Source organism: Vipera ursinii (assembly GCF_947247035.1).
Source record: "Vipera ursinii genome assembly, chromosome: Z".
NCBI lineage: Eukaryota > Metazoa > Chordata > Lepidosauria > Squamata > Viperidae > Vipera > Vipera ursinii.
Window position 1 is genome coordinate 4,016,207 of NC_139517.1, and position 23,906 is coordinate 4,040,112.

Genomic DNA, 23,906 nt, shown 5'->3' on the forward strand with positions numbered 1-23,906 from the left:
CCTGCGGTCATATTAGCTTAGCACATCCTGATTTTCCTTCTGGCAGAAGGAAAAGAAATCAGAATGAAGGGCCCCCGTCCCGTGCAGGGGGTTGGACTGGATGACCTCTAATCTCCCTTTGCAGCCCTGGGATGCTGTGATCTCTGTAAGATGGGCAGGGACACTTTGACAAGAGGAACGCCCGGAAAGCTGCTTTCACACACGAGAGCGGGGGTTGTTTGGCTTCCAGCTTTGCCTAGGTTGAAACTCTGGGGTGGCTTTTTTTTTGTTTTTCTTTGCTTTTATCCTGCTTCAATGTTTTTTTATAAATAGCTCATTCTTCCTCCTCCTCTTTTCCCCACAACAACAACAACGCTGCAGTGTGGGTTGGGCTGAGAAAGTGGGTCCGGCCCAAAGTCACCCAGCCAGCTTTCATGACCAAGGCAGGACTAGAATTCCCCATCTCCTGGTGATTGTCCCAGAGTCACCTAACCGGCTTCCTTGCCTAAGACGAGACTAGAATTCCCCGTCTCCTGGTGATTGTCCCAGAGTCACCTAGCCGGCTTCCTTGCCTAAGACGAGACTAGAATTCCCCGTCTCCTGGTGATTGTCCCAGAGTCACCTAGCTGGCTTCCTTGCCTAAGACGAGACTGGAATTCCCTGTCTCCTGGTGATTGTCCCAGAGTCACCTAACCGGCTTCCTTGCCTAAGACGAGACTAGAATTCCCCGTCTCCTGGTGATTGTCCCAGAGTCACCTAGCCGGCTTCCTTGCCTAAGACGAGACTAGAATTCCCCGTCTCCTGGTGATTGTCCCAGAGTCACCTAGCTGGCTTCCTTGCCTAAGACGAGACTAGAATTCCCCGTCTCCTGGTGATTGGCTCAAAGTCACCTAGCCGGCTTCCTTGCCTGAGACGAGACTAGAATTCCCCATCTCCTGGTGATTGTCCCAGAGTCACCTAGCTGGCTTCCTTGCCTAAGATGAGACTAGAATTCCCCGTCTCCTGGTGATTGGCTCAAAGTCACCCAACCGGCTTTCACGCCTAAGGCGGGACTAGAACTCTCCGTCTTCTGGTGATTTGCCCAAAATCGCCCAGCCAGCTTTCATGTTTAAGGCTGGACTTGAACTCACAACCTCCCGCTTTCTAGCCTGGTGCCTTAAACCATCTTTCTCTTCCGTGCCAGGTGAGAGGAGAGGATTTAGGCTTGGCTCAGTTTGTGGGGAACCCCTGGATCTTCTTGGCATCTGTCCCCCAGTTGGGCGCTGGCAGATCTCTTTGTTTTATTTGCAGGAAGATTAAGAGGGTTTGCAAGAGAGCGAAAACGGCACCAGCGAAAACATTTCTGTGTTTCCCGCGCGAGCCCGGCCTGTCCTCTGGTGGCTCCTCTTAGTAGTACAAACGGAGGAACGGTCCAAATCTTAAGAAACAGGCAGTCCTTACCTTACGACTGTTCGTTTAGCGACCAAAGTTACCACGGCACCGAGGAAGTTGACCTACAACCGGTCCTCACATTTACAACCGTCGCAGCAGCTGCCCCCCCCCCCCGAGCCAGGATGATCAGAATTTGGGCACTTGGTAACGGGGGCGACGTACTTACGACGGTTGCAGCGTCCCGGGAGATCACAGGTGTTTGCCGTTTGCGACCCTGTCAGCAAAGTCAACGGGGTGGTGGGAAGCTGGATTCGCTTAATGACGGCAGCGGCTTTAGTCACAACTCAAGGGGCAGGAAAGGTTGCAAACTCAGGGGCGGCCCACTCAACAGCCTCCTGGCTTAACAATGGAGTTTCTGGTCTCAAGAAATTCGGGTTGTGAGAATTACCTGTACCTATTATTTGTAGTTTTGCAATCTTGGAAAAAAAACACCACAACAACAGCGAAGTCTCCGCTTTCTCCTTGCGGCATTCGTTGTTCCATATCTGTGTTTGTTTGTTTGTTTGTTTATTTATTTATTTATTTATTTATTTATTTATTTTAATCCCATTTATATCCCGCCCTTCTCCGAAGACTCAGGGCGGCTTACAATCTAAGAAGCACAAATCAATTTCTTCCTTTATTCTTGTCTTTTATGCTTAACTCTCCCCGGCGAGGACTAGAAATTCTTCTTGGACCGCCGGAGAGGCTATGGACATAATGGATCTATAACTCAATGATTGGAAGAGTCTGTTTAATGAGCCAAAGGGGGAGAGGGGGGGTGTTTGGTGAGCTTATTTTATACCCTGCCTTGATTATTTTTATAAATAAATCAAGGTAAAGAAAATGCACAAGGCTTCATTTCCCCGCCCCCTTTCCTCAGAAAAACAACCTTATGAGGTGGGCTGGGCTGAGGGGGAGGGAAAGGGAAAGTCTGCCAGCCATGTTTCATGCCTGAGGCAGGACTAGAACTCACCGTCTCCTGGTGATTGGCCCAAAGTCACCCAGTTGCCTTTCGTGTCTAAGGCAGAATTTGAACTCACCGTCTCCTGCTTATTGGTTCAGTCACCCAGCTATCTTTCACGTCAAAGGCAGAATTTGAACTCACCGTCTCCTGATTATTGGTTTAGTCACCCAGCTATCTTTCACGTCAAAGGCAGAATTTGAACTCACCGTCTCCTGGAAATTTGCCCAAAGTCACCCAGTTGCCTTTCATGCCTAAGGCAGAACTAGAACTCACCGTCTCCTGGTGATTGACTCAAAGTCACCCAGCCGCCTCTAATGTCTAAGGCAGAACTCGAACTCACTGCCTCTTGGTAATTGGCCCAAATTACCTAGCCTGCTCCTGCGCCTGTGGCATAACTAGAATTCACTTCCTTCTGGCGTTTGGCCCAAAGTCATCCAACTGGGTTTCACAGCCTGGGCAAAAACTAGAACTCAACATCTCCTAGTTTCTAACCTGGTTCGCAGGTTGAAAGCAAGGATCTGGTGCAAACACGATGGAAGAACCCCTATTCCAAAGAAGGCAGAGAAAATCTCTCCCAACTGGATCCAGTCTCCAGATCCCTGAATTGTTATTTTTTTTTAATGTATTCTTTGCAAATTCATCCACCAGAAAAGCAAACACTGGGGGGACAAAAACCCCACAAACCACGCATGGGGAATAAGGAAGAGCTGTCATCTCATTCGGATGGAAATGACTCGCCTTGCAGAATTAAGATTTTAATGCACAGAGAAAAGGGAAGACGCAGCCGGGGTCTCCCCCACCTCCCAAGTCAGCTTTCCTAAATTTCACATTCAAGGCATTCCCGCCGTTCCCTACCAAAGCCCATGCTGGCTGGGGATGATGGGAGTTTGCACCTAGACAATTGCACCTGGACAGCTGAGGACCCAGCTACCTGATCCGAGCGGCGAAAAACCCCCATGATCATTAAAACAAAAAAAAAATTTTTTCCCAGATCAGAGCTGATAGAATTGAGCGGGGGGCGCCCGGTTGCAGAAGGAGGAAAAAAACTCAGCGCTGAGCCTAAGGGAAGAGTCGGACAGCGCCCCCTATGGATTACTGGAGGGAAATATCCAAGGCGCTGACCAATCAGTAGGCTTTAAAAAAAAAAGCGCTCGGAGTCCCTCCCCTCCGCCGCCTCCGGCCCGTCCTTATTGTCAAGGCCACGCCTTCCCTTGAGCTTCTTGTCCGCCCATTGGAGGCTTCCCTGTGCGCTCCCGCCTCCGGCGGTCGGGAGCTCGACCAATCACCGCCTGCCAGCCTTTCGGGGGGGGGGGAAATTCTCGGCGTGCGCGAGGCGGACGTCGCAGTTGGTCCTCGGCGTGGGCGGGGCGTTTAACCGAGCGCGCGGGAGGAGGAAAAAAAAAAGGGCGGGTAGAGCGGCCACGCCCTCCCGTGACGTCACAGGTTGGACTCCAGGGCTTTGCTAGGGAAAGGGGGGGGGTTGAATGTGGGGGGGATGCTTAGAGGGGGTGTAAATCCCCATCACTTTCTCTCCCCTCCCCTTTATTTATTTGCTTTGCAATTGCTTTGCAAATTGCCGGGTGGGGGGAAGCAACGGAACTGGGGTAATCTCAAGGGGAGCTTCACCGGTTGCATTTCTGCCTGCTGCTTGGAGGGTTACAGCAAGGAAAAGTGGGGGTGGGCGTTGGGAAGTGAGGGTCGGGAAGGAGGCAAGGGCTTGTTGGGGGGAGCTTTGGGGCGATTTTCCTTGGGGTAGGAGAAAAAAAATCAGAATAAGCCTCCCCCCCTTTGCCCTGTTCAGGGGGTTAGACTAGATGACCTCTGATGCCCTCTGCCAGCCCTGGGATGCTATGATCCCTGTAGGATTGGCAGGGAAGCACGCCCGGAAGGCTGCATTCACACAGGCAAGAGTGGGGGTTCTTCATGTATTTTTATTTATTTGGTTTTTTTAATCCTGTGTCAATGTTTTTTTTTATAAATACCTCATTCTTCCTCCCAACAACAGCCCTGCAAGTTGGGTTGGGCTGAGAAAGAAAGACTGGCCCAAAGTCACCCAGCTGGCTTGCGTGCCTCAGGCAGGACTAGATCTCACCGTCTCCTGGTGATTGGCCCAAGTTCACCCAGCCAGCTTTCGTGTCTTAAGGCAGAACTAGAACTCGCCGTTCTCCTGGAAATTTGGTCCAAAGTCACCTTTCGTGTCTAAGGCGGGACTTGAACTCACTGTCACCTCGTGACCCAAAGCCAGCCACCCAGCCAGCTTTCACCTTTAAGGCTGGATTTGAACTCGTGCTCTCCCATTGTCTAGCCTGGTGCCTTAAACCAGCTATTTTCCCTGCCATGTGAGAGAGGAAAGAATTTCGGCTTGGCTCAAATGGTGGGGAACATCACCCCTTGTTTCTCTACCCAAAACTTGGCATCACCCCTACAAATGGGAGAGGGGGGCGGTCTTTTCCAATCGGGAACCCCTTCCCTTTGGGTACGAGTTTGGATCCTAATCCTCTCCTCCATTCTTGGTTGATTCATCTGGAGGGCACCAAGATGGATTTTTTTTTAAAAAAAGCTATAAACGTCGCATGCTTCTACAACTCCCTGCTCCGAAAAAGGAATCCTCTGGGTTTATTTTCCAGGAGTTTTTTTTATCCCCCTCAATCAGATTCCTGCTTCTTTCATAAATATGGCTTCTTCTAATTTTATTTCCTTTTTTTTTCCCCCGAGAAACAGGCAGAATGGCGGTTTCGGGAGCTGTGGACGCTAATTTCCTGCAACAAGGTCATGCCAGAGCTTTCTGGGAGGGAACGTTAAAAGAATTTAAAAAGGGGGAAAATTAGTTTTCCTCTCACCCACACACCCACACACACCAATTTCTGTTTCCGCAGGTTGTAGGAGCCAGCTGCCCCCTTGCTCGCTGACCAACGAGGATCTCTCTGCTTATCCTGGATTGGCTAACCTGCTTACGGATCTGAAAACACACATCGATCCTTCGGGGATGAGCATCGCTTTGGCCCAGCCGTTGGAAGAGGTGGGAGGAGAGAGAGAGAGATTGGTGGGGGACAAGGAAGTGGGTAACAGTCGGCATACAGGAAATCCTCAATTGACAACCGCAGTCGGGCTCCATATTTATGTTGTTAAATGAGACAGTTGTTAAGTCAGTTTTGCCCCGTTGCACGGCTTTTCTTGCCGCCTTTGTTAAATTAGTGTCATGATTGTTAAGTGAATCTGTGTGTCTGTCTGTCTGTTTATGTTATCTATCTATCTATCTAATCTTATCATCTAATTATTTAATCTATCACCTATCTGTCTTTCTGTCTATCTGTCTATATCTTATCTATCTAATCTTATCATCTAATTATTTGATCTATCACCTATCTGTCTCTATCTATATCTTATCTATCTAATCTTATCTAATTATTTAATCTATCACCTATCTCTGTATCTATCTATCTATCTATCTATCTATCTATCTATCTATCTATCTATCTATCTATCATCTATCTATCTATCTATCTCTTATCTATCTAATCTTATCATCTTATTTAATCTATCACCTATCTATCTATCTATCTCTCTATCTCTATCTCTATCTATCTATCTATCTATCTATCATCTATCTAATCTAATTATTTAATCTATCACCTCTCTGTCTCTCTCTCTATAGTCTAATCTATTTAATCTATCACCTCTCTGTATCTATCTATCTATCTATCTATCTATCTATCTATCTATATCTAATCTATCATCTAATCATCTATCTAATCTATCACCTCTGTCTCTCTCTCTCTCTCTCTCTCTCTCTTGTAAATATGAACCAGTTGTCAAGCATCTGAAGGTAAATCCCATGACCGTGGAGATGCTACAAAGGTCCTAAGTGTGAAAAATGGCCATTTTTTCAGTGCCGTTGTAACTGCGGACAGTCACAAATGAACAGTTGTAAGGCGAGGACTACTGTATTCTGGAAAATCCCATTTTTTCCTTGTCTGGGACGAGGTGTTGCAAAAGGGGACGGAGGAGAATGAGGATCTGAACCCGTGTTTTTCAATTGAAGCCACTTGAAAGCAGGCTGGACCTCAACTCCCAGAATTCCCCCACCAGCTCTTCAAGTGCTCATGGTTGAAAAAGGTTGATCTTCTAGGGAAGATCCTGGGTGAGTGTTGTGTTGCATTGCAGATCATCTTAAGCAAGAATGGGCAAATATTCCCTGCTCAGCATGTCGCTCATCTCTGCAGTGCAGAGAGAGATAAGACAAACACCACGAAAAATAAATAAATTACTTATTTACAAATGTAAAGCTACGGGATTTGACTTCTCTTGAGGCAGGCGTGTTTCTCATTGATTATAGCACTCGACATTAACAGTAGCTGCCCTACTTGCAGATTGGGTGGTGAGCCTTGGATTATAAGCACAAGGCAGCCCGCAAGAAGACAGCGGGAATAATAAGAGGAATCGTGCATTGGGCTAGATCCAGTTCCCATAAGGACGTACAGAAGTACTGTATTTTGTCTGGCATTGTTTATCCAGTTCCAGTTAAAAGATCCGCCGGGTTGTGTGAATTGGGGAGCCCGCTTCTTCCCGGGTTGGATTCAAAAACATACAGAGACCCAGTATATTCATCAGGGCTGAAATGAAATTAACTGGGGGTTAATTCTCCCTACTGGTTCCCTAAGAAATCTTGGGAGGAAAAAAACGGGCCGGGTGTTTTGGTGTCTGTTTGCAAAATGGTGAGAGGAAGCCTTTCCTTGCTCTGTGTACAGCAGCCCTACGCTGAATAGTCTATCACAGCTTCTATGTATTGTCTGCCTGCCTGCCTGTTTATCTATCTATCTGTCACTCTGTTTCTCTCTATCTAATATCTCTATCAAGCTCTCCATATCTCTATCAACCCATATCTATCTATCTCTATCAATTATCTATCCATCCATCTATATCTCTATATCTATCTGTCAATCTGTTTCTCTGTTTAATATCTCTATCAATCTCTCTGTTTCTCTGTCAACCCATCTATCTATCTATCTATCTATCTATCTATCTATCTATCTATCTATCTATCTATCTATCTCTGTCAATCTCTTTCTCTCTATCTAATATCTCTTTCTATCAATCTCTCCGTATCTCTGTCAACCCGTATCTATCTCTATCAATTATCTATCTGTCACTCTGTTTCTCTCTATCTAATATCTCTATCAAGCTCTCCATATCTCTATCAACCCATATCTCTATCAATTATCTATCCATCCGTCTGTCTGTCTATCTATCTATCTATATCTCTATATCTATCTGTCAATCTGTTTCTCTCTGTTTAATATCTTTCTATCAATCTCCGTATCTCTGTCAATCCATCTCTTTCTATCATCTATCTATCTATCTATCCATCCATCAAGCTCATCAAATTTGCAGACGACACCAAGCTGGCAGGAATAGCCAATACTCCAGAAGATAGGCTTAAAATACAGGAGGATCTGGACAGACTCGAACACTGGGCGCTATCTAACAAAATGAAATTCAATGGTGAAAAAAGTAAGGTTCTACATTTAGACAGGAAAAATCAAATGCACAGGTATAGTATAGGTGGTACCTTGCTCGATAGTAGTAACTGTGAGAGGGATCTTGGAGTCCTAGTGGACAATCACTTCAATATGAGCCAGCAGTGTGCTGCAGCTGCCAAAAAAGCTAACACAGTGCTAGGCTGCATTAACAGAGGGATAGAATCAAGATCACGTGAAGTGTTAATACCACTCTACAATGCTTTGGTAAGGCCACACCTGGAATACTGCATCCAGTTTTGGTCACCACGATGTAAAAAAGATGTCGAGACTCTAGAAAGAGTACAGAGAAGAGCAACAAAGATGATTGGGGGACTGGAGGCTAAAACATATAGGGAACGGTTGCTGGAATTGGGTATGTCTAGTTTAACGAAGAGAAGGGTGAGGGATGACATGATAGCAGTGTTCCAATATCTCAGGGGCTGCCACAAAGTAGAGGGAGCCAAGCTATTCTCCAAAGCGCCTGAAAGCAGGACAAGAAGCAATGGATGGAAACTAGTCAAGGAGAGAAGCAACCTAGAACTAAGGAGAAACTTCCTGACAGTTAGAACAACTAACCAGTGGAACAACCTGCCTCCAGAGGTGGTGAATGCTCCAACACTGGAAGTTTTTAAGAAGAGACTGGACAGCCATTTGTCTGAAATGGTATAGGGTTTCCTGCCTGAGCAGGGGGTTGGACTAGATGACCTTCAAGGTCCCTTCCAACTTCTTCTTCTTCTTCTTCTTCTTCTTCTTCTTCTTCTTCTTCTTCTTCTTCTTCTTCTTCTTCTTCTTCTTCTTATTATTATTATTATTATTATTATTATTATTATTATTATTATTATCTATCTATCTATCTATCTATCTATCTATCTATCTATCTATCTATCTACAACAACAAACCTGGAAGGTAGGTTGGGCTGAAAGAGAGTGACTAGCCCACAGTCACCCCGCTGGTTTTGTGCCTAAGGCAGGACTAGAACTCATGGTCTCCTGTTTTCTAACTTGGTGCCTTAGCCTCTTTCTCTCTTCCCCCCCTCTCTTTCTCTCCCTCTCTCCCTCTCTATCTACTAACTATCAATCTCTATCAATCTCTCACTATATCTGTCAATGTCTTTCTATCCATATACTTTAGATGGCTAGATAGGCAGGTGTAGATTGATGTAGACCGAAAGAAAGAGAGAGAAATGGATCTAATCTACCTCTCTACCAGCCTGCTTCTCCCCTCCCTCTCTCTCTCTTTTATCTACTTCCTCTTACCAATCTCTGTATCTCTGCCTCTTTCCATTAATCTATATCTGTCTATGTCTCTTTCTACCCATCCATCTCTCTCTCTGTCTATATCAATTATATCTATATCTGCCCATCCACTGATCTAAGGTTGGTGGGTAGATAGATACAGACTGATACGGAGAGAAAGAGAGATGGATAGAAAGAGACGTAGGATTGGTACCGTGTCTCTCTTCCTGCCTATCTCTCTGTCTCTCCATCTCACGTGTGTGTGTGTATGTACACACACACATACACCACGCACTAAAAAAAAGGCACGAAACGGCAGCCCACCAGCTCCAGAAAAAAACTGCAGTTGTGCGGTCAAAGATGATGGATCCTCGCTTGGCAAGGTTAGCTGGACTGGACTGGAGCAGCCGCAGTTCCTGCCAGCGGCAATTTAATTTATTGAGCAAGCCCCCGTCGCCCTTATTAAAAAAACCAGTTCTCCCTTTGTTTAAAAAAATAATAATTTTTTTTTAATCCTCCTCTTGTAGGCCAGGAAAGAACTGGAGATGCACCGCGCCAACTGGTTAAAGTGGGAAGCCCTACACCGCCTTTTGCAGGAGGCTTTGCTGGAACTGGGAGCCGATCCCGCCCCCCAGGACAAAAAAGTAACGTCGTCGGGAAAGAAGCTTAACGCACAACGCAGCCGACTTAATGCGCGCTCGGGCGGGCTGGGGAGGGAGCGTTCACGCTGGCTTGGCCTGTGGTGCGAAGCAAACCGCCCAGCGGGAGACCAGAGTTGGTGGCCTTATCTCAGCAGGGCGGAAAAGGGGCATAAAAAGGAATCGGCTTGGGCAGAGGGTTCGATGTAAGCTGGGTAATTGCGCATCCTGTGGAGCTGGATCCAGGCTCCGGCGGCACGTAGGAGGTAGAGCAGCCGATCAACCCCGGGAGGCAGAACAGGAAAGTGAGGAAGGCCCTGGAAGACGACGAACAGCCCTCAGGGAAAGGAGAGGTTTTCCCGAAGGGATGTGAGAATGGGGGTGCGCTTGGAGAAAAGGGAGGCCCGGAGCAGTCTCGACGGACGCGACTCGGAGCCGAGAAGCGAATCGCCGTTGCACGGTAGAGGAGCTTTCGAGGGGGTCCTTGAGGCTGTCTTGAGCTTGCCGGTCTTCTTGGAGATGTTTTGCTGCCGAAGTGGGTGACCTCCTCGATGCTAGCGGTGATGAGTGACTTGCCCTGGGAGTTTTGGTGGGATGTCCTTGCTGGTTCCTTGATTAGGAACTTTTGATTAGGGTTTGCTGTCTGTTTACCCCCTCTATCTATCTATCATCTATCTATCATCTGTCTGTCTGTCTGTCTGTCTGTCTGTCTATCTATCACATAATTCTATCTATCTATCTATCATCTATCTATCTATCTATCTATCTATCTATCTATCTATCTATCTATCTATCTATCTATCTATCACCTAATTCTATCTATCTATCTATCATCTATCTATCTATCTATCTATCTATCTATCTATCTATCTATCTATCTATCTATCTATCTATCTATCACCTAATTCTATCTATCTATCTATCTATCTATCTATCTATCTATCTATCTATCTATCTATCTATCTATCATCACCTAATTCTATCTATCTATCTATCTATCTATCTATCTATCTATCTATCTATCACCTAATTCTATCTATCTATCACCTAATTCTATCTATCTATCTATCTATCTATCTATCTATCTATCTATCTATCTATCTATCTATCTATCTATCACCTAATTCTATCTATCACCTAATTCTATCTATCTATCTATATCTATCTATCTATCTATCTATCTATCTATCTATCTATCTATCTATCTATCTATCATCTATCTATCATGGGTAAACAGAAAGCAAACCCCAGTCCCTTGCAGCCCTGACACTGTTAACTAGAGTCCCTTGCAGCCCTGACACTGTTAACTAGTTTGGTAATGAAACGCCTTCAAGAAAACGACCAAGCCTTCCCTCCCTCCCCCTTTTTCTTTTCTCCTCCTCCTCTTCCCCATTCTCCCCCTCTTCCTCCTCCTCTCCTCCTCCTCCTCATTCTTATCCTCCTCTTCTTACTCTCCTCTCTTCCACCTCCTTCTCTTACTCTCCTCTTCTCCTCTCCCCCTTATTCTTATCCTCCTCTACTTACTCTCCTCTCTTCCTCCTTGTCCTCCTTCTTCTCTCCTCTTCCTCCTCTTCTCCTCCCCCTTATTCTCCTCCTCCCCTTCCTCCTCCTCTGCTTACTCTCCTCTCCCCCGCCTCCTCTTCCTCCTCCTCTTCTCCCCTTCCTCCTTCTCTTCCTCTTCTCTTCCTCCCCCTCTTCCTCCCCTCCACAGACCTCACTCGCTTGCGCTACCGATGTTTTCTAGTTTAATAATAAAAATGTCTGCAAGGATAACAACCAAGAGCGCCAAACAGGGACCTCGCAATCTTCCTCCCTCTTGCTTCGAGCTAACCGCCATAAAACACGCTGGGTCTCGTTAATTGTAGTTAAACAAGCCGCTCAGCACATTTCCCTCGAATTGCCAAGCAAAACCCAGGCCCCGTTGTGGTCGAACCGAACAGCCAGCTCACAACGAAGCTTGATCTGATTCGTTCTTCTTCGCCCTGGTGGCTCAGCCAGCCAGACTATGTTTTTTTAATGGCTTAATGTGTTTTTCTGGAGGGAAAGTTCTGGCTGATTGAAGTTTGTTTATCTCTTTCCTCCCCCCCCACCCCCCTTTTTAAATCTCCTTTTTCCTGCCTTCAGTTCCTGGAAACCCTGGAACAGCAGTTGCTAGTAGCGGAATTGAAACGGATGCTTGATCTGGATTCTTCCCTGCCAAACCCCCATCCGTCTGTCTTAGGCCTGCAACCCGATCACTTAACGGAATATCTGCCTGCTCACCAAGTAAGAATCTACGGGGGTTTCTCAAGTCCTCCAGGACACGGATAAGATAAGATAAGCTTTATTGTCAATTTTTTATTTTTCTACTGTGGGCACAACGGCACACATCAAAAGTGAAATTTAGTTGCCCGCTCTCAAAGGGAAACACATACGTGACACATAACCTAAAACATATTGCATACAACATATGTATATAGACCCACGCCCCTACATAGACATGTTGTTGTTAGCTGCGAAGTCGTGTCCGACCCATCGCGACCCCACGGACAACGTTCCTCCAGGCCTTCCTGTCCTCTACCATCTTCCAGAGTCCATTTAAGCTCACGACTCCTGCTTCAGTGACTCCATCCAGCCATCTCGTTCTCTGTCGTCCCCTTCTTCTCTTGCCCTCAACCTTTCCCAGCATGAGGCTCTTCTCCAGTGAATCCTTCCTTCTCATTAGGTGGCCAAAGCATTTGAGTTTCAGCTTCAGGATCTGGCCTTCTAAAGAGCAGTCAGGGTTGATCTCCTCTAGGACTGACCGGTTGGATCGCCTTGCAGTCCAAGGGACTCGCAGGAGTCTTCTCCAGCACCAGAGTTCAAAGGCCTCGATTCTTTGGCGCTCAGACCACGGCCTTGACTACATACACATAGCAAATAAATATTAAATGCTGCCCCTCTTGAATATATAATGGAAGGAGGAAGGCTGAGAGTTCACAAGGTCAATGCTGTATGGAATGAAACTGTGGCTGAATCTGGATGCTCTGCTACGGATACCACGAAGCCCCCTCCTCCCAGAAGGTAACAAGGAAAACAGGTCGTGAAGAGGGTGTGTAGCGTCCCAGATAATCTTACGGACCCTGCTCAAGCAACGCTTCTGTGCCACGTCCTGGATGGAGAGGAGGGAAATGCCAACGATCTTTTCTGCTGTCCTCACCACTCTCGGCACCCCCTTCCTGTCCGAAGCTGGGAAGGCTTCCAATCCAGACTGTGGTCCTGTATGACAGGCTGCCCTCGATCGTCCCTCTTGCAGAAAGTGGTCAGGACAGGGGGAAGAAGACGTGCTTTTCTCACGCGACGACGCAGAAAATGCAGGCGCCGCTGGGCCCGCTTCACCAGTTTCTCACTGTTGAGCGACCAAGCCAGCCTACTCATTAGCTGCACGCCCAGGAATTTGACGCTGGTAACCGATCTAGGTGCTGGCCTGCCTTTTCGGAATCGACAATCATCTCTTGAGTTTTTCCGGTATTTAAAACTAGGCTATTTTCCTTACACCAGTTCACCAACCCCTCCACCTCCTTGCGGTAAGCTTCCACCTTGTCGTCCTGAATAAGGCCCACTGCTGGTTGTATCGTCTCCGAACTTCATCCCAAAGGTGCTTTTTTTCACGAGGCAAATGGACTTCCTTGTGTTTCTTTGGAGACGTTTGGCTTCTCGTCCAAGAAGCTTCTTCGGCTCTGACTGGATGGTGGGTGAAGGGAAGGATTTATACTCCTTGCAGACGGCTGGTCATTTGCCTTCTTTTAGAGAGTCGTTGAGGCCACTTGGGGGTTTACCTGTGTCCTCGGGATCACCTGAGCGGTGCAAATGGATGTGGGGCCTTCTTGTCTGCGGGATGTTTTATGCCCTGGATCCCTTCACCGTCGAAGAGAGGCGCGGACAGTTGGGGGATGAGTTTGCGTTGTCTGCCTCTCAAACCGAAGCGCAAATGGTTCCTGCCGTCTGCCATGTTTTCTGGAAATCTGTTCATCCTCCCGCACCGTTCGAAAGGTCCCCATCCCAAAGTGCAGGGCTAAAATGTCGATGGAGGTTCTCGGTCCGCTTATCCACGGAAATTTGGGGCTCCGTTACGATGGCAAGCGGAGGACTAGCTGTAATCCTGGAGAGAACAGGTAATAATTGAAGCTGGTCAGGGAAAAAGAATATATTTTTCTTTCTGTTTTTCTCTAGGACCTGGAACAGGTGCAGAAACACCTCCCAGCCAAGTTAGAGAAGCTTCTAAAGACCAAATGTTTGGATGTGCTCGGTTACTATCGTCCGGAAAGTGGTAAATTTGGAATTGCAGTATATCAGGTTGGCCTGGAGAATAAAAGTTGTTGGGAGCCGAAAATTGCGGGCTGGGATTTCCAGTTGGCCGGGATTCGTTTTAAACCGACAAGAAAAATTAAATGTACAGGCACCGATTAGATGAAAGCTAGCTCAATAGTGGTAACTGTGAGAGGGATCTTGGAGTCCTAGTGGAGAAACTATTAAATACGGCATCCAGTTTTGGTCACCACGATGTAAAAAAGATGTCGAGACTCTAGAAAGGCTACAGAGAAGAGCAACAGAGATGATCGGGATTGGAGGCTAAAACGTATAAGGAACGGTTGCTGGAATTGGGTAGGTCTAGTCCAGGGGTAGGCAACCTTGGCTCTTTTATGACTCGCGGACTTCAACTCCCAGAATTCCTGAGCCAGCCTGGCTCAGCTTGGTAACCTCTCCCTTTCCCCTCAGCATGGCTGGCTCAGGAATTCTGGGAGTTGAAGTCCACGAGTCATAAAGTGGCCTAGGCCTAGGCCAGGGGTAGGCAACCTTGGCTCGTTTATGACTCGTGGACTTCAATTCCCAGAATTCCTGAGCCAGCCATGCTGAGGAGAAATGGAGAGGTTTCCATGCTGAGCCATGCTGGCTCAGGAATTCTGGGAGTTGAAGTCCCCAGGTCATAAAAGAGCCAAGGTTGCCTACCCCTGGTATAGGGTCTCCTGCTTGAACAGGGGGCTGGACTAGAAGACCTCCAAGGTCCCTTCCAACTCCAACTCTGTTCTTCTGTCAGCATGCTCCCACTCCTGTTCTTCACATCTTTTAGCCTCCAGCCCCCTAATCATCTTTATTAACTGGATCCCTGGAGGTTTTTAAGAAGAGAGCTAAGATAGCCTTTTGTCTGACATGGTATAGGTCAGGGGTCTTCAAACGTGGCCCTTTGATGACTTGTGGACTTCAGCCTGGCTGAGGAATTCTGGGAGCTGAAGTCCACAAGTCATCAAAGGGCCACGTTTGAAGACCCCTGGCCTAGAGTCCCCTGCTTGAGAAGGGGGTTGGACTAGACGACCTCCAAGGTCCCTTCCGACTCTCCTGATTTCTCTTACGCTGACCTCTCTGAATTTGCTTTTTTGAAGATAACGTCGGAGCCGCAGCCCAGACGATTATGCTGGGCGCCCTGGCCGAGAGTCTAGCCACGGAGAAGCAGCATTTGAAGGAGGCCAGAGCTGAGCAGCAAGAACTGACCGGATGTCTGGAACAGCAGAAAGCGGTTTATCCCCAGGTAGAAATTCTGGTCTGTCTACCCGCTATCTGCCCTGCTCTGGACGGAGCCCCAATTCCTCTGTCTAGAGACTTTGGGAACTCTTTTAAGATTAGGATAAGCTTTTAAACAGCGGCGCAAGCGTCTCTAAAATAAACCTGTTTGCGTTTCTTGAAAGGGCCGCAGATAGCTTGACCCCAGATAAGTATCTTTGGCTTCTGTAATCCTTGCTGTGAAATTCCAACACACACACACACACACACACCCTCAACCTCGGTCGGGAATCTGCTAGCGGCAGCTGTGCCCAGCTCAACAAACGATGCCGAAAGGCCGAAGTTCTCGTTTCATCGGGTGGATAAATTGAGATTCGATTCGATTCGGGTTTTAATCCCACTTTTATGACGGCTTATAATGATAAGTCAGGGCGGGCAAACAAATGCCGTGCTGCTCCTTCCTCCCGCAACAATTTTACCCACAAGAACTCTGAGATCGGGCCAGGCTGAGAAACTGACTGGCCCAAGAGTCACCTAGCTGGTTTTTCCCATGTTTTAACGTGGGACTAGAACTCAGTGTCACCTGGTTGCTAGGTCAGCACCTTCACCCCCACCCCCAGCTTCTTCCTCCTCCTCTTCCTCCTCCTCCTCTCCCTTCTAATACTGATGATGTTCCCTAGTTGGGTCATGAAACATCTGCAAGGAAACCACCAAGCTCAGAGAGCACCAGGAACCCCACAGGCCTCCTCCTGCTCCTCTCTTCCTCTTCCTCTTTCTCCTCCTTTTTGTCTTTCTTTCTCTTTTTCCTCCTCCACTTTCTATTTCTTTTTTCTCCTCCTCTCGAAGGCAAGTGGAGCAGCTTGCCACCAGAAATCGTGGGCGCTCCATCGCTGGAGATTTTGAAGAAGAGACTAGGCAGTCACTTGTCTGAAATGATAGAGGTTCTCCTGCTAGAGCAGGGGGCTGGACTAGAACAGGGGTCCCCAGAGCTCAGTCCGTGGACCAGTACCGGGCCGCGGCATACCAGCAACTGGTCCACACAAACAAGCAAAGCCCCATCCGCGGGATGCAGGCAGCACACAAAACCACGCACCCTCCGGTCCACGGAAAAACCTCTATCCACCGAACCGGTCCCTGGTGCCCGAAAGGTTGGGGACCTCTGGACTAGAAGACCTCCAAGGTCCCTTCCAGCTCTGCTCTATTCTATTCTATTCTATTCTATTCTATTCTATTCTATTCTATTCTATTCTATTAATATTATTCTATTCTATTCTATTCTATTCTATTCTAATTCTATTCTATTCTATTCTATTCTAATATTATTCTATTCTATTCTATTCTAAATATTCTCTTCTCTTCTCTTCTATTCTAATATTCTGTTCTATTCTATTCTATTCTAATATTCTGTTCTATTCTATTCTGATATTATTCTATTCTATTCTAAATATTCTATTTTATTCTATTCTATTCTATTCTATTCTATTCTATTCTATTCTACTCTATTCTATTCTATTAATATTATTCCATTCCATTCCATTCCATTCTATTCTATTCTATTCTATTCTATTCTATTCTATTCTATTCTATTCTATTCTATTCTAATATTCTATTCTATTCTAAATATTATTCTATTCTATTCTAATATTCTATTCTATTCTATTCTATTCTAATATTCTGTTCTATTCTAAATATCATTCTATTATTCTATTCTATCCTATACTAATATTATTCTATTCTATTCTAAATATTCTATTCTATTCTAAATATTCTATTCTATTCTATTCTAATATTCTATTCTAATATTCTGTTCTGTTCTATTCTATTCTATTCTATTCTATTCTATTCTAATATTCTATTCTATTCTAAATATTATTCTATTATTCTATTCTATTCTAACATTCTATTCTATTCTAAATATTATTCTATTCTATTCTATTCTATTCTATTCTAATATTCTATTCTATTCTAAATATTATTCTATTATTCTATTCTATTCTAACATTCTATTCTATTCTAAATATTATTCTATTCTATTCTATTCTATTCTATTCTATTCTATTCTATTCTATTCTATTCTATTCTATTCTAATATTCTATTCTATTCTAAATATTATTCTATTCTATTCTATTCTAACATTCTATTCTATTCTAAATATTATTTATTCTATTCTTCTATTCTATTCTATTCTATTCTATTCTATTCTATTCTATTCTATTCTTCCTTTCCTCTTTCTCTTCCTTCTCCTCTTCTCCTCTTTCTCTTTCTCCTGTTTTTTTACCACTTCAGGTGCACTTAGAACCTCACGATTAACTTTGTACAGCTCACATAGCAGAGGTATTAGATGGAAATACTGAGGCACATTTCTAACTAGATTCTCTAGCATTGCAGCAGTCTATAGACGCGATTAATAAATAAATTACTCCTAGCTGTGAGCTTCAAAAGCAGCTCCGTGTACAGCACGTTGAAACAGTTCAGTCACGTATTCATCTCTTTCTTGTTGGTCAGCTCATCACTATGCAAACCTAATTCTCTCTCCCCCCCCCTCCATTTTCTGCACAATAACAACTCTGTGAAGCAGATGGAAAAGAATTGGCAATAAAGTCACCCAGCTGTCTTTCATGGTTAAGATGGGACTATAACTCACTGTATCCTGGTGATTAGCCCAAAGTCATCCAGCCAGCTCTCATGCCTAAAGCAGGACTAGAACTCACCATCTCCTGGTGATTTGGCCCATAGTCATCAGTTGGCATTCATGCTTCAGGTGGGACTAGAATTCCCACTCTCCTGGTGATTGGCCCAAAGGCACCCAGCCGTCTTTAATTGGCTAAGGCAGAACTAGAACTCACCACCTCCTGATGATTGACCCCAAGACACCCAGCCACTTAAATGCCTAAGGAAGAACTAGAACGATCATCTCCTGGTGATTGGCTCAAAGGCACCCAGCTGTAAGGCAAGGACTTGAACTCACTGTCTCCTAGTAGTGAAGGGCCCAGCACCTAGCCACTACACCGAACTGGTTCACATGAAGCCACTAAGACACGAATTATTCTGAGAAGAGACTGCCAATTCAGGGAAAGAACGCAGTCGTCACACATGATAGATCTGCGCAAGGATGATCCATCTCTGGAGGCGTACGATAACTTCCTTTGCGATGGCCTCTTTGCGTTGTTCCCTGTTTGTTCCAGGTCCTGTTGCGTTGTTTGGGCCTATTGAAACGCTTTGCTCGTGAGTTTCGCCTCGGGGTCCAATCCGAACTTGACCAGCTCAACACCCTGTATCTGGAGATTAAATGCAGCGCTATGCTCCTCAAGATACGGTGAGCTCCTTTATCGACTGGGAAGGAAGAAAAAAAAACCGGCCAACTCCTAACACCAATTTTCCCTACCAAAACACTCGTAATAGATTTTTTTTTCCTCTAGTCTAGTGGCAACTTTCTGAATGTTGCTCAAGAACGGTTGGGCTTCTAGAAAACCTTCTCCAGATAGACCGATTGCTGGCAAAAGACACCTTTTTTTCTGGTAGGAATAGAAAGTTGAAGCTCACTCGGAACTATTTTGCTTCTTCTAGGCTCGAGGAAGTGAAGATCCTGTTGGACACTTATACGCCTGAGGTAGTGGACGTGCATCGGATGATGAGGTGAGCTGAACAGCATAGGATAGGATAGGATAGGATAGAATAGAATAGAATAGAATAGAATAGAATAGAATAGAATAGAATAGAATAGAATAGAATAGAATAGAATAGAATAGAATAGAATAGAATATGGATTAGAATATAATTAGAATTAGAATAGAATAGAATAGAACATATGGAATGGAATAGAATAGAATAGAGAAGAATAGAATAGAATAGTAGAGAATAGAATAGAAATAGAATAGAATAGAATAGAGAAGAATAGAATAGAATAGAATAGAATAGAATAGAATAGAATAGAATAGAATAGAACAGAACATATGGAATGGAATAGAATAGAATAGTAGAGAAGAATAGAATAGAAATAGAGTATAACGTATGGAATGGAATAGAATAGATTAGAAATAGAATAGAACATATGGAATAGAATAGAAATAGAATAGAACTTATGGAATGAAATAGAATAGAATAGTAATAGTAATAGTAATATTAGAATAAAATAGTAATAGAATTAACCAATGGAACAACCTGCCTCCAGAAGCAGTGAATGCTCCAACACTGCAAGTTTTTAAGAAGAGACTGGATAGCCATTTGTCTGAAATGGTACAGGGTTTCCTGCCTGAGCAGGGGGTTGGACTAGATGACCTCCAAAGTCCCTTCCAACTTTACTATTACGATTATGATGAATAGAATAGAACAGAACAGAACAACAGAATTGGGAGGGACCTGGCTCTTTTTAATTCTTCTCCAGGGACAAACTGCAGGCCAGCCTGAGCCAAGAAGAGCTAGATCTGGCCACTTCCCGCGGTATCCTTTCGAATTACGAGACCCTGGGGCCGGAATTTGAGGAGTTAGTCAAAGAATACACGCAGTTGCAAGAAATCATTCAGAACCGCCGGTGGGTGCTGACCAAATTCAGCGAAGACTGAGGAGGCGGCGAGAATGGCCACTGCCCGCACATGATTTGCAGAAAATCGAAACAGCGCACAATAAATATCACAGAATAAAATTTGAAATGTCCGGATTGCTTTCTTCTTCCTGCCTGCCCTCTTTGCCACAAGACAAGGGAGATAATTTTGAAATCCTTGTTTCGCATTGCCAAAACCTTCCAAGAGTCAAGGATGCAAAGATCTAAGTTGGGTGTTTCTCAAAGGTGGCAACTTTTAAGACAGAGAGACATGGCTGGCTGAGGAATTCTGGGAGCTGAAATCCACATGTGCTAAAGTTAACCAGCTTTGAGAAACCCTGATTTAACCTAACATGTCTGCCTTCTTGGCTTAATGCAGAAGTCTGGGGGGGGGGAAATGCTGCTTTATTTAGCGCAGAACAGTGTTTCTCAGGTTATGGGCTTCAACTCCCAGAATTCTCCAGCCAGCGTTGCTCGCTGGGGAATTCTGGGAGTTGAAGTCCACATCCCACAGTTGAGGAAAACTGTCAGAGCATGCACAGTCATTGCGCTGAGGTAACCCAGGAGTAAATACAGTAAACGGTGGTTTCCAGTGCTTTTTTTCTAAAAGAAAAAGGTGCCAGAACTCACACATGTCATACAACCCGCCTTGCCTACCCTACAAGGTTCCATCCAAAAAGGGTGCCGGAACCCCATTCTGAGCGTTTTATGACAAAATAAGCCCTGGTGGTTTGTATTAAATGTGGCTTATATTGCACACTATCTACAAATATACACTAGGAACAAAGTACATTCACATGGTGAAACAGCAGACTCCAATACACCGCAATTACAGCAGTCAAAGGACAAAGGGAGAAAGATTCCAGCAAAAAACTTCCCTTTTATACTCAGACTCTTAAAGGGATACACACACCTGCTGAGTCATTCCTATTATTGCATCATCCACATTACACTTGATCAGGCATGTCAAACTTGTGACGTTGCACGATGTATCGGGCGTGGTTTCATTGTGACGCGTCCGGCCTGCGGGCCAGCAGTTTGACACCCCTGCACTACATCTTTACATAAGCTATTTAGCTGTTAAATCATTATCCTGACAAACTGGCAGGGTGTTTGCCAGTTCTTCAAATTCATTCCCAGTTCTTCGCTTGATAAACATACACAACCTTTTGGGGCCCACCCACCGTTCCTGGTTGTGAACAGTGGTCCAGGAGACACGCAAATGGAGACACACAAAATTGCCTTAATTAAATTATAGCTAAGGTGACGTCCCAGCATTTGGCTTGTCTGCTAGAAAGGGAATTCTATAACATATCCCGGTATTAAAGCACTTTTTCCCAGTCCATATTCTCTCCACAGGGAATAAAACAACTCCCAGAATTCCCCAGGCAGCATGGATGCTTAGAGGATTCTGGGAATTGAAGTCCGAATTTGTATAGAGAGGACTTGAGTTGGGATAGATTGTACCACGACAGGTTTTCAAGCTGTGGAATCTGTTGTACTTAATTTTGTATTATTATTTTTTTAAATGGCACTCCAGATGAAGAGACAAAGCACTGTGCAATGTTTGAATCTTTTTTTTTTCCTTTCAACTTTAAATCGCAGACTATCCCAAAAGCACTTTTCATGGCATGGGTTAAATTTATTGATATTTACCGTATTAAACACTAAAACATGCATCTGCTGCTATTACTGTGTCTCACAATTATTCAGTGGGAGGGAGATAAGGTGGGTAAGTAATGCAAAATATAAATAAATGAATCTTGATATTGTATTATTTTTCAATGTAGGCTGGCAAATTTTGATTTTGCAAAGCTGAAGTGTTTGGGGGTGACTCGCAAGGGCCCTTGGATCACCCTGGTGTAGTGATAAAAAAATCAGAAGTATCTGAATGAATTTTGTCCTTAAACAGAACTCCACATTTTGAAACAAATCTTTCCTTCTTTGCCTGCTGTTGAATGACAGCAGTCTGGCACTCCGGTAGGAAAATAACCTTGAAAATCTACTCTAGACATTTTATTGATCGATCGGTCAATAAATCAGGCTTGTGAGATTTTGCAGAATGTCACTTAAGCAACTTCCCATAATCACCAGAATTAATTTCTTGACCTTGGCTAAAGTCTTGCAATTTCTCTTTTTTTTTAAAAAAAATGTGCTAATTAAAAGTTATAACTTCTTAGTGGTGAGAGCAAAGCTTTGCGTTATAAATGAAGCTTTTCCGCCAGTAGGACTTAAAACTAAGAGGATGAAGCAAAATCCGCTTTTCCAGCAATGAAATTTGTTAGTGTTAATAAACACTAACAGGCAGAAGAAGGAGGAGGAGGAATAACAGAGTGGGAACCAACCCAGTGATGCCCTTGATGTGATGTCCCGTTGTCTGGAAGCGGTACAGATTTGGATGGGAGAAAACAGGCTTCGACTCAACCCGGCCAAGACTGAGTGGCTGTACATACCGTCATCTCGTTTAGTCCAAGAGGTTCCATCTCTGACTATAGGAGGAGAGATGTTACCTCCCATTGATAAAGCACGCAATCTGGGCGTCCTCCTAGATTCACGACTCAGTTTTGAAGATCACATTGGAACCGTGGCTAGGGGGGCATTTGCCCAGATTCGTCTTATATACCAATTGCGCCCCTTTTTGGACCGAGATGCCCTACGTACAGTCACCCACGCACTCGTTACCTCCCGTATTGATTACTGTAATGCTCTCTACATGGGGCTGCCCTTGAAGACCACCCGGAGGCTTCAGCTGGTGCAGAATGCAGCTGCACGGGTTGTGATGGGAGCTTCCCGATACTCCCATATTACACCCCTCCTGCGTGAGCTGCATTGGCTACCAGTTGCCCTCCGGGTGAGATTTAAGGTGCTGGTACTTACCTTTAAAGCCCTACATGGCTTAGGTCCGGGATACTTGCAGGACCATCTGCTGCCGGGAACAAATTCCCATCGTCCAGTACGCTCACACAGAGAAGGCCTCCTCAGGGTACCGTCAGCTAGGCAATGTCGGCTGGCGACCCCCAGGGGGAGGGCCTTCTCTGTGGGAGCACCAACCCTATGGAATCAGCTCCCCCCTGAGCTTCGGATAGCCCAAAACCTCCAATCCTTTCGCCGCGGCCTCAAAACACACCTGTTCCACCAAGCTGACCTAGACTGACAGGCATTTCAATTAATTTATATTTAGTATTTTTAATTCATTTTAAAATTCTCTAATTTTTATTGCACTGATGTTCTCAATTTTCATTTTATCTTGATTTATGTACTTATTATATGTTGTATTGTGAGCCGCCCTGAGTCCTTCAGGAGATAGGGCGGGATATAAATCCCATCAATAAATAAATAAATAAAGGGACCTTGGAGGTCATCTAGTCCAACCCCCTGCTCATACATGAGACTCTGTAACATTTCAGATTAATGGCTGTCCAATCTCTTCTTTAAAATCTCCAGTCTTGGAGCACCCACAACTTCTGAAGTTCACTGATTAATTGTTCTCACTGTTAGGAAATTTCTCCTTAGTTCTAGCTTGGATCTCTGTGATTAGTTTGCATTCATTGCTGCTTCTTCTGCCTTCAGGTGCTTTGGAGAATATGAACAATTCCATACCCTGCATAGGATTCTGAAAAAAAACCTCTGATTTGAAAAAAAAAGGATTCGTATTTAATTCAAATTTGGGAAATGCCACATATATGTCATATATATATATATATGTGTGTGTGTGTGTGTGTGTGTGTATGTATGTGTGTGTGTTATACATATGTCATATATATATGTATATATATATATATATATATATATATATATATATATATATATGTCATATATGTGTGTGTGATATATATATATATGTCATATATATATGTATATGTATATATATTTGTGTCGTGTCATATCTATATCTGTCTGCATCTATCAGAACAAAGTTACTCAAAACTCAAAAAAAAAACCAAGACAAAAAAGAAAAAAAACAGTCAAAGCATTGAAAATACAGCTTTTTTCTTTATTTTTTTAATAAAGACCAAACAAAAAAAACATAAGTCTGAATCGAGCCAGCCAGGAGTCGAACCTAGAATCTTCTGATCCGTAGTCAGACGCGTTATCCATT

The 23,906-nt window shown here is 44.6% G+C and overlaps 1 protein-coding gene across 3 annotated transcripts; it reads left to right on the forward strand.

Moving 5' to 3' along the window:
- The first annotated feature begins 3,759 nt into the window (after nt 1–3,759).
- On the forward strand, nt 3,760–19,899 carry HAUS4 (HAUS augmin like complex subunit 4). Of its 3 annotated transcripts, XM_083377751.1 has the most exons (10): nt 3,760–3,799; nt 5,078–5,125; nt 5,233–5,375; nt 9,639–9,755; nt 11,874–12,014; nt 13,941–14,037; nt 15,149–15,294; nt 18,453–18,583; nt 18,835–18,903; nt 19,652–19,899. In XM_083377751.1, exons 2-10 carry the CDS (start codon nt 5,083–5,085, stop codon nt 19,827–19,829), a joined length of 1,065 nt encoding a protein of 354 aa, XP_083233877.1. In that variant the 5' UTR covers nt 3,760–3,799; nt 5,078–5,082; the 3' UTR covers nt 19,830–19,899. The 3 variants fall into 3 exon arrangements, with proteins under 3 accessions (XP_083233877.1, XP_083233879.1, XP_083233878.1); XM_083377753.1 differs by having other exon boundaries at nt 3,779–3,799; nt 5,072–5,375; XM_083377752.1 differs by lacking the exon at nt 3,760–3,799 and having other exon boundaries at nt 4,800–5,125.
- The last annotated feature ends 4,007 nt before the right edge of the window (nt 19,900–23,906 follow it).

Excerpts from the sequence above, each read along its gene's own strand:
- HAUS4 (XM_083377751.1), top strand. The coding sequence starts at position 5,083 with ATGGCGGTTTCGGGAGCTGTGGACGCTAATTTCCTGCAACAAG. Across the intron at positions 15,295-18,452 it reads AGAAAGCGGTTTATCCCCAG|GTCCTGTTGCGTTGTTTGGG; the intron begins GTAGAAATTCTG and ends TGTTTGTTCCAG. Across the intron at positions 18,904-19,651 it reads GACGTGCATCGGATGATGAG|GGACAAACTGCAGGCCAGCC; the intron begins GTGAGCTGAACA and ends ATTCTTCTCCAG.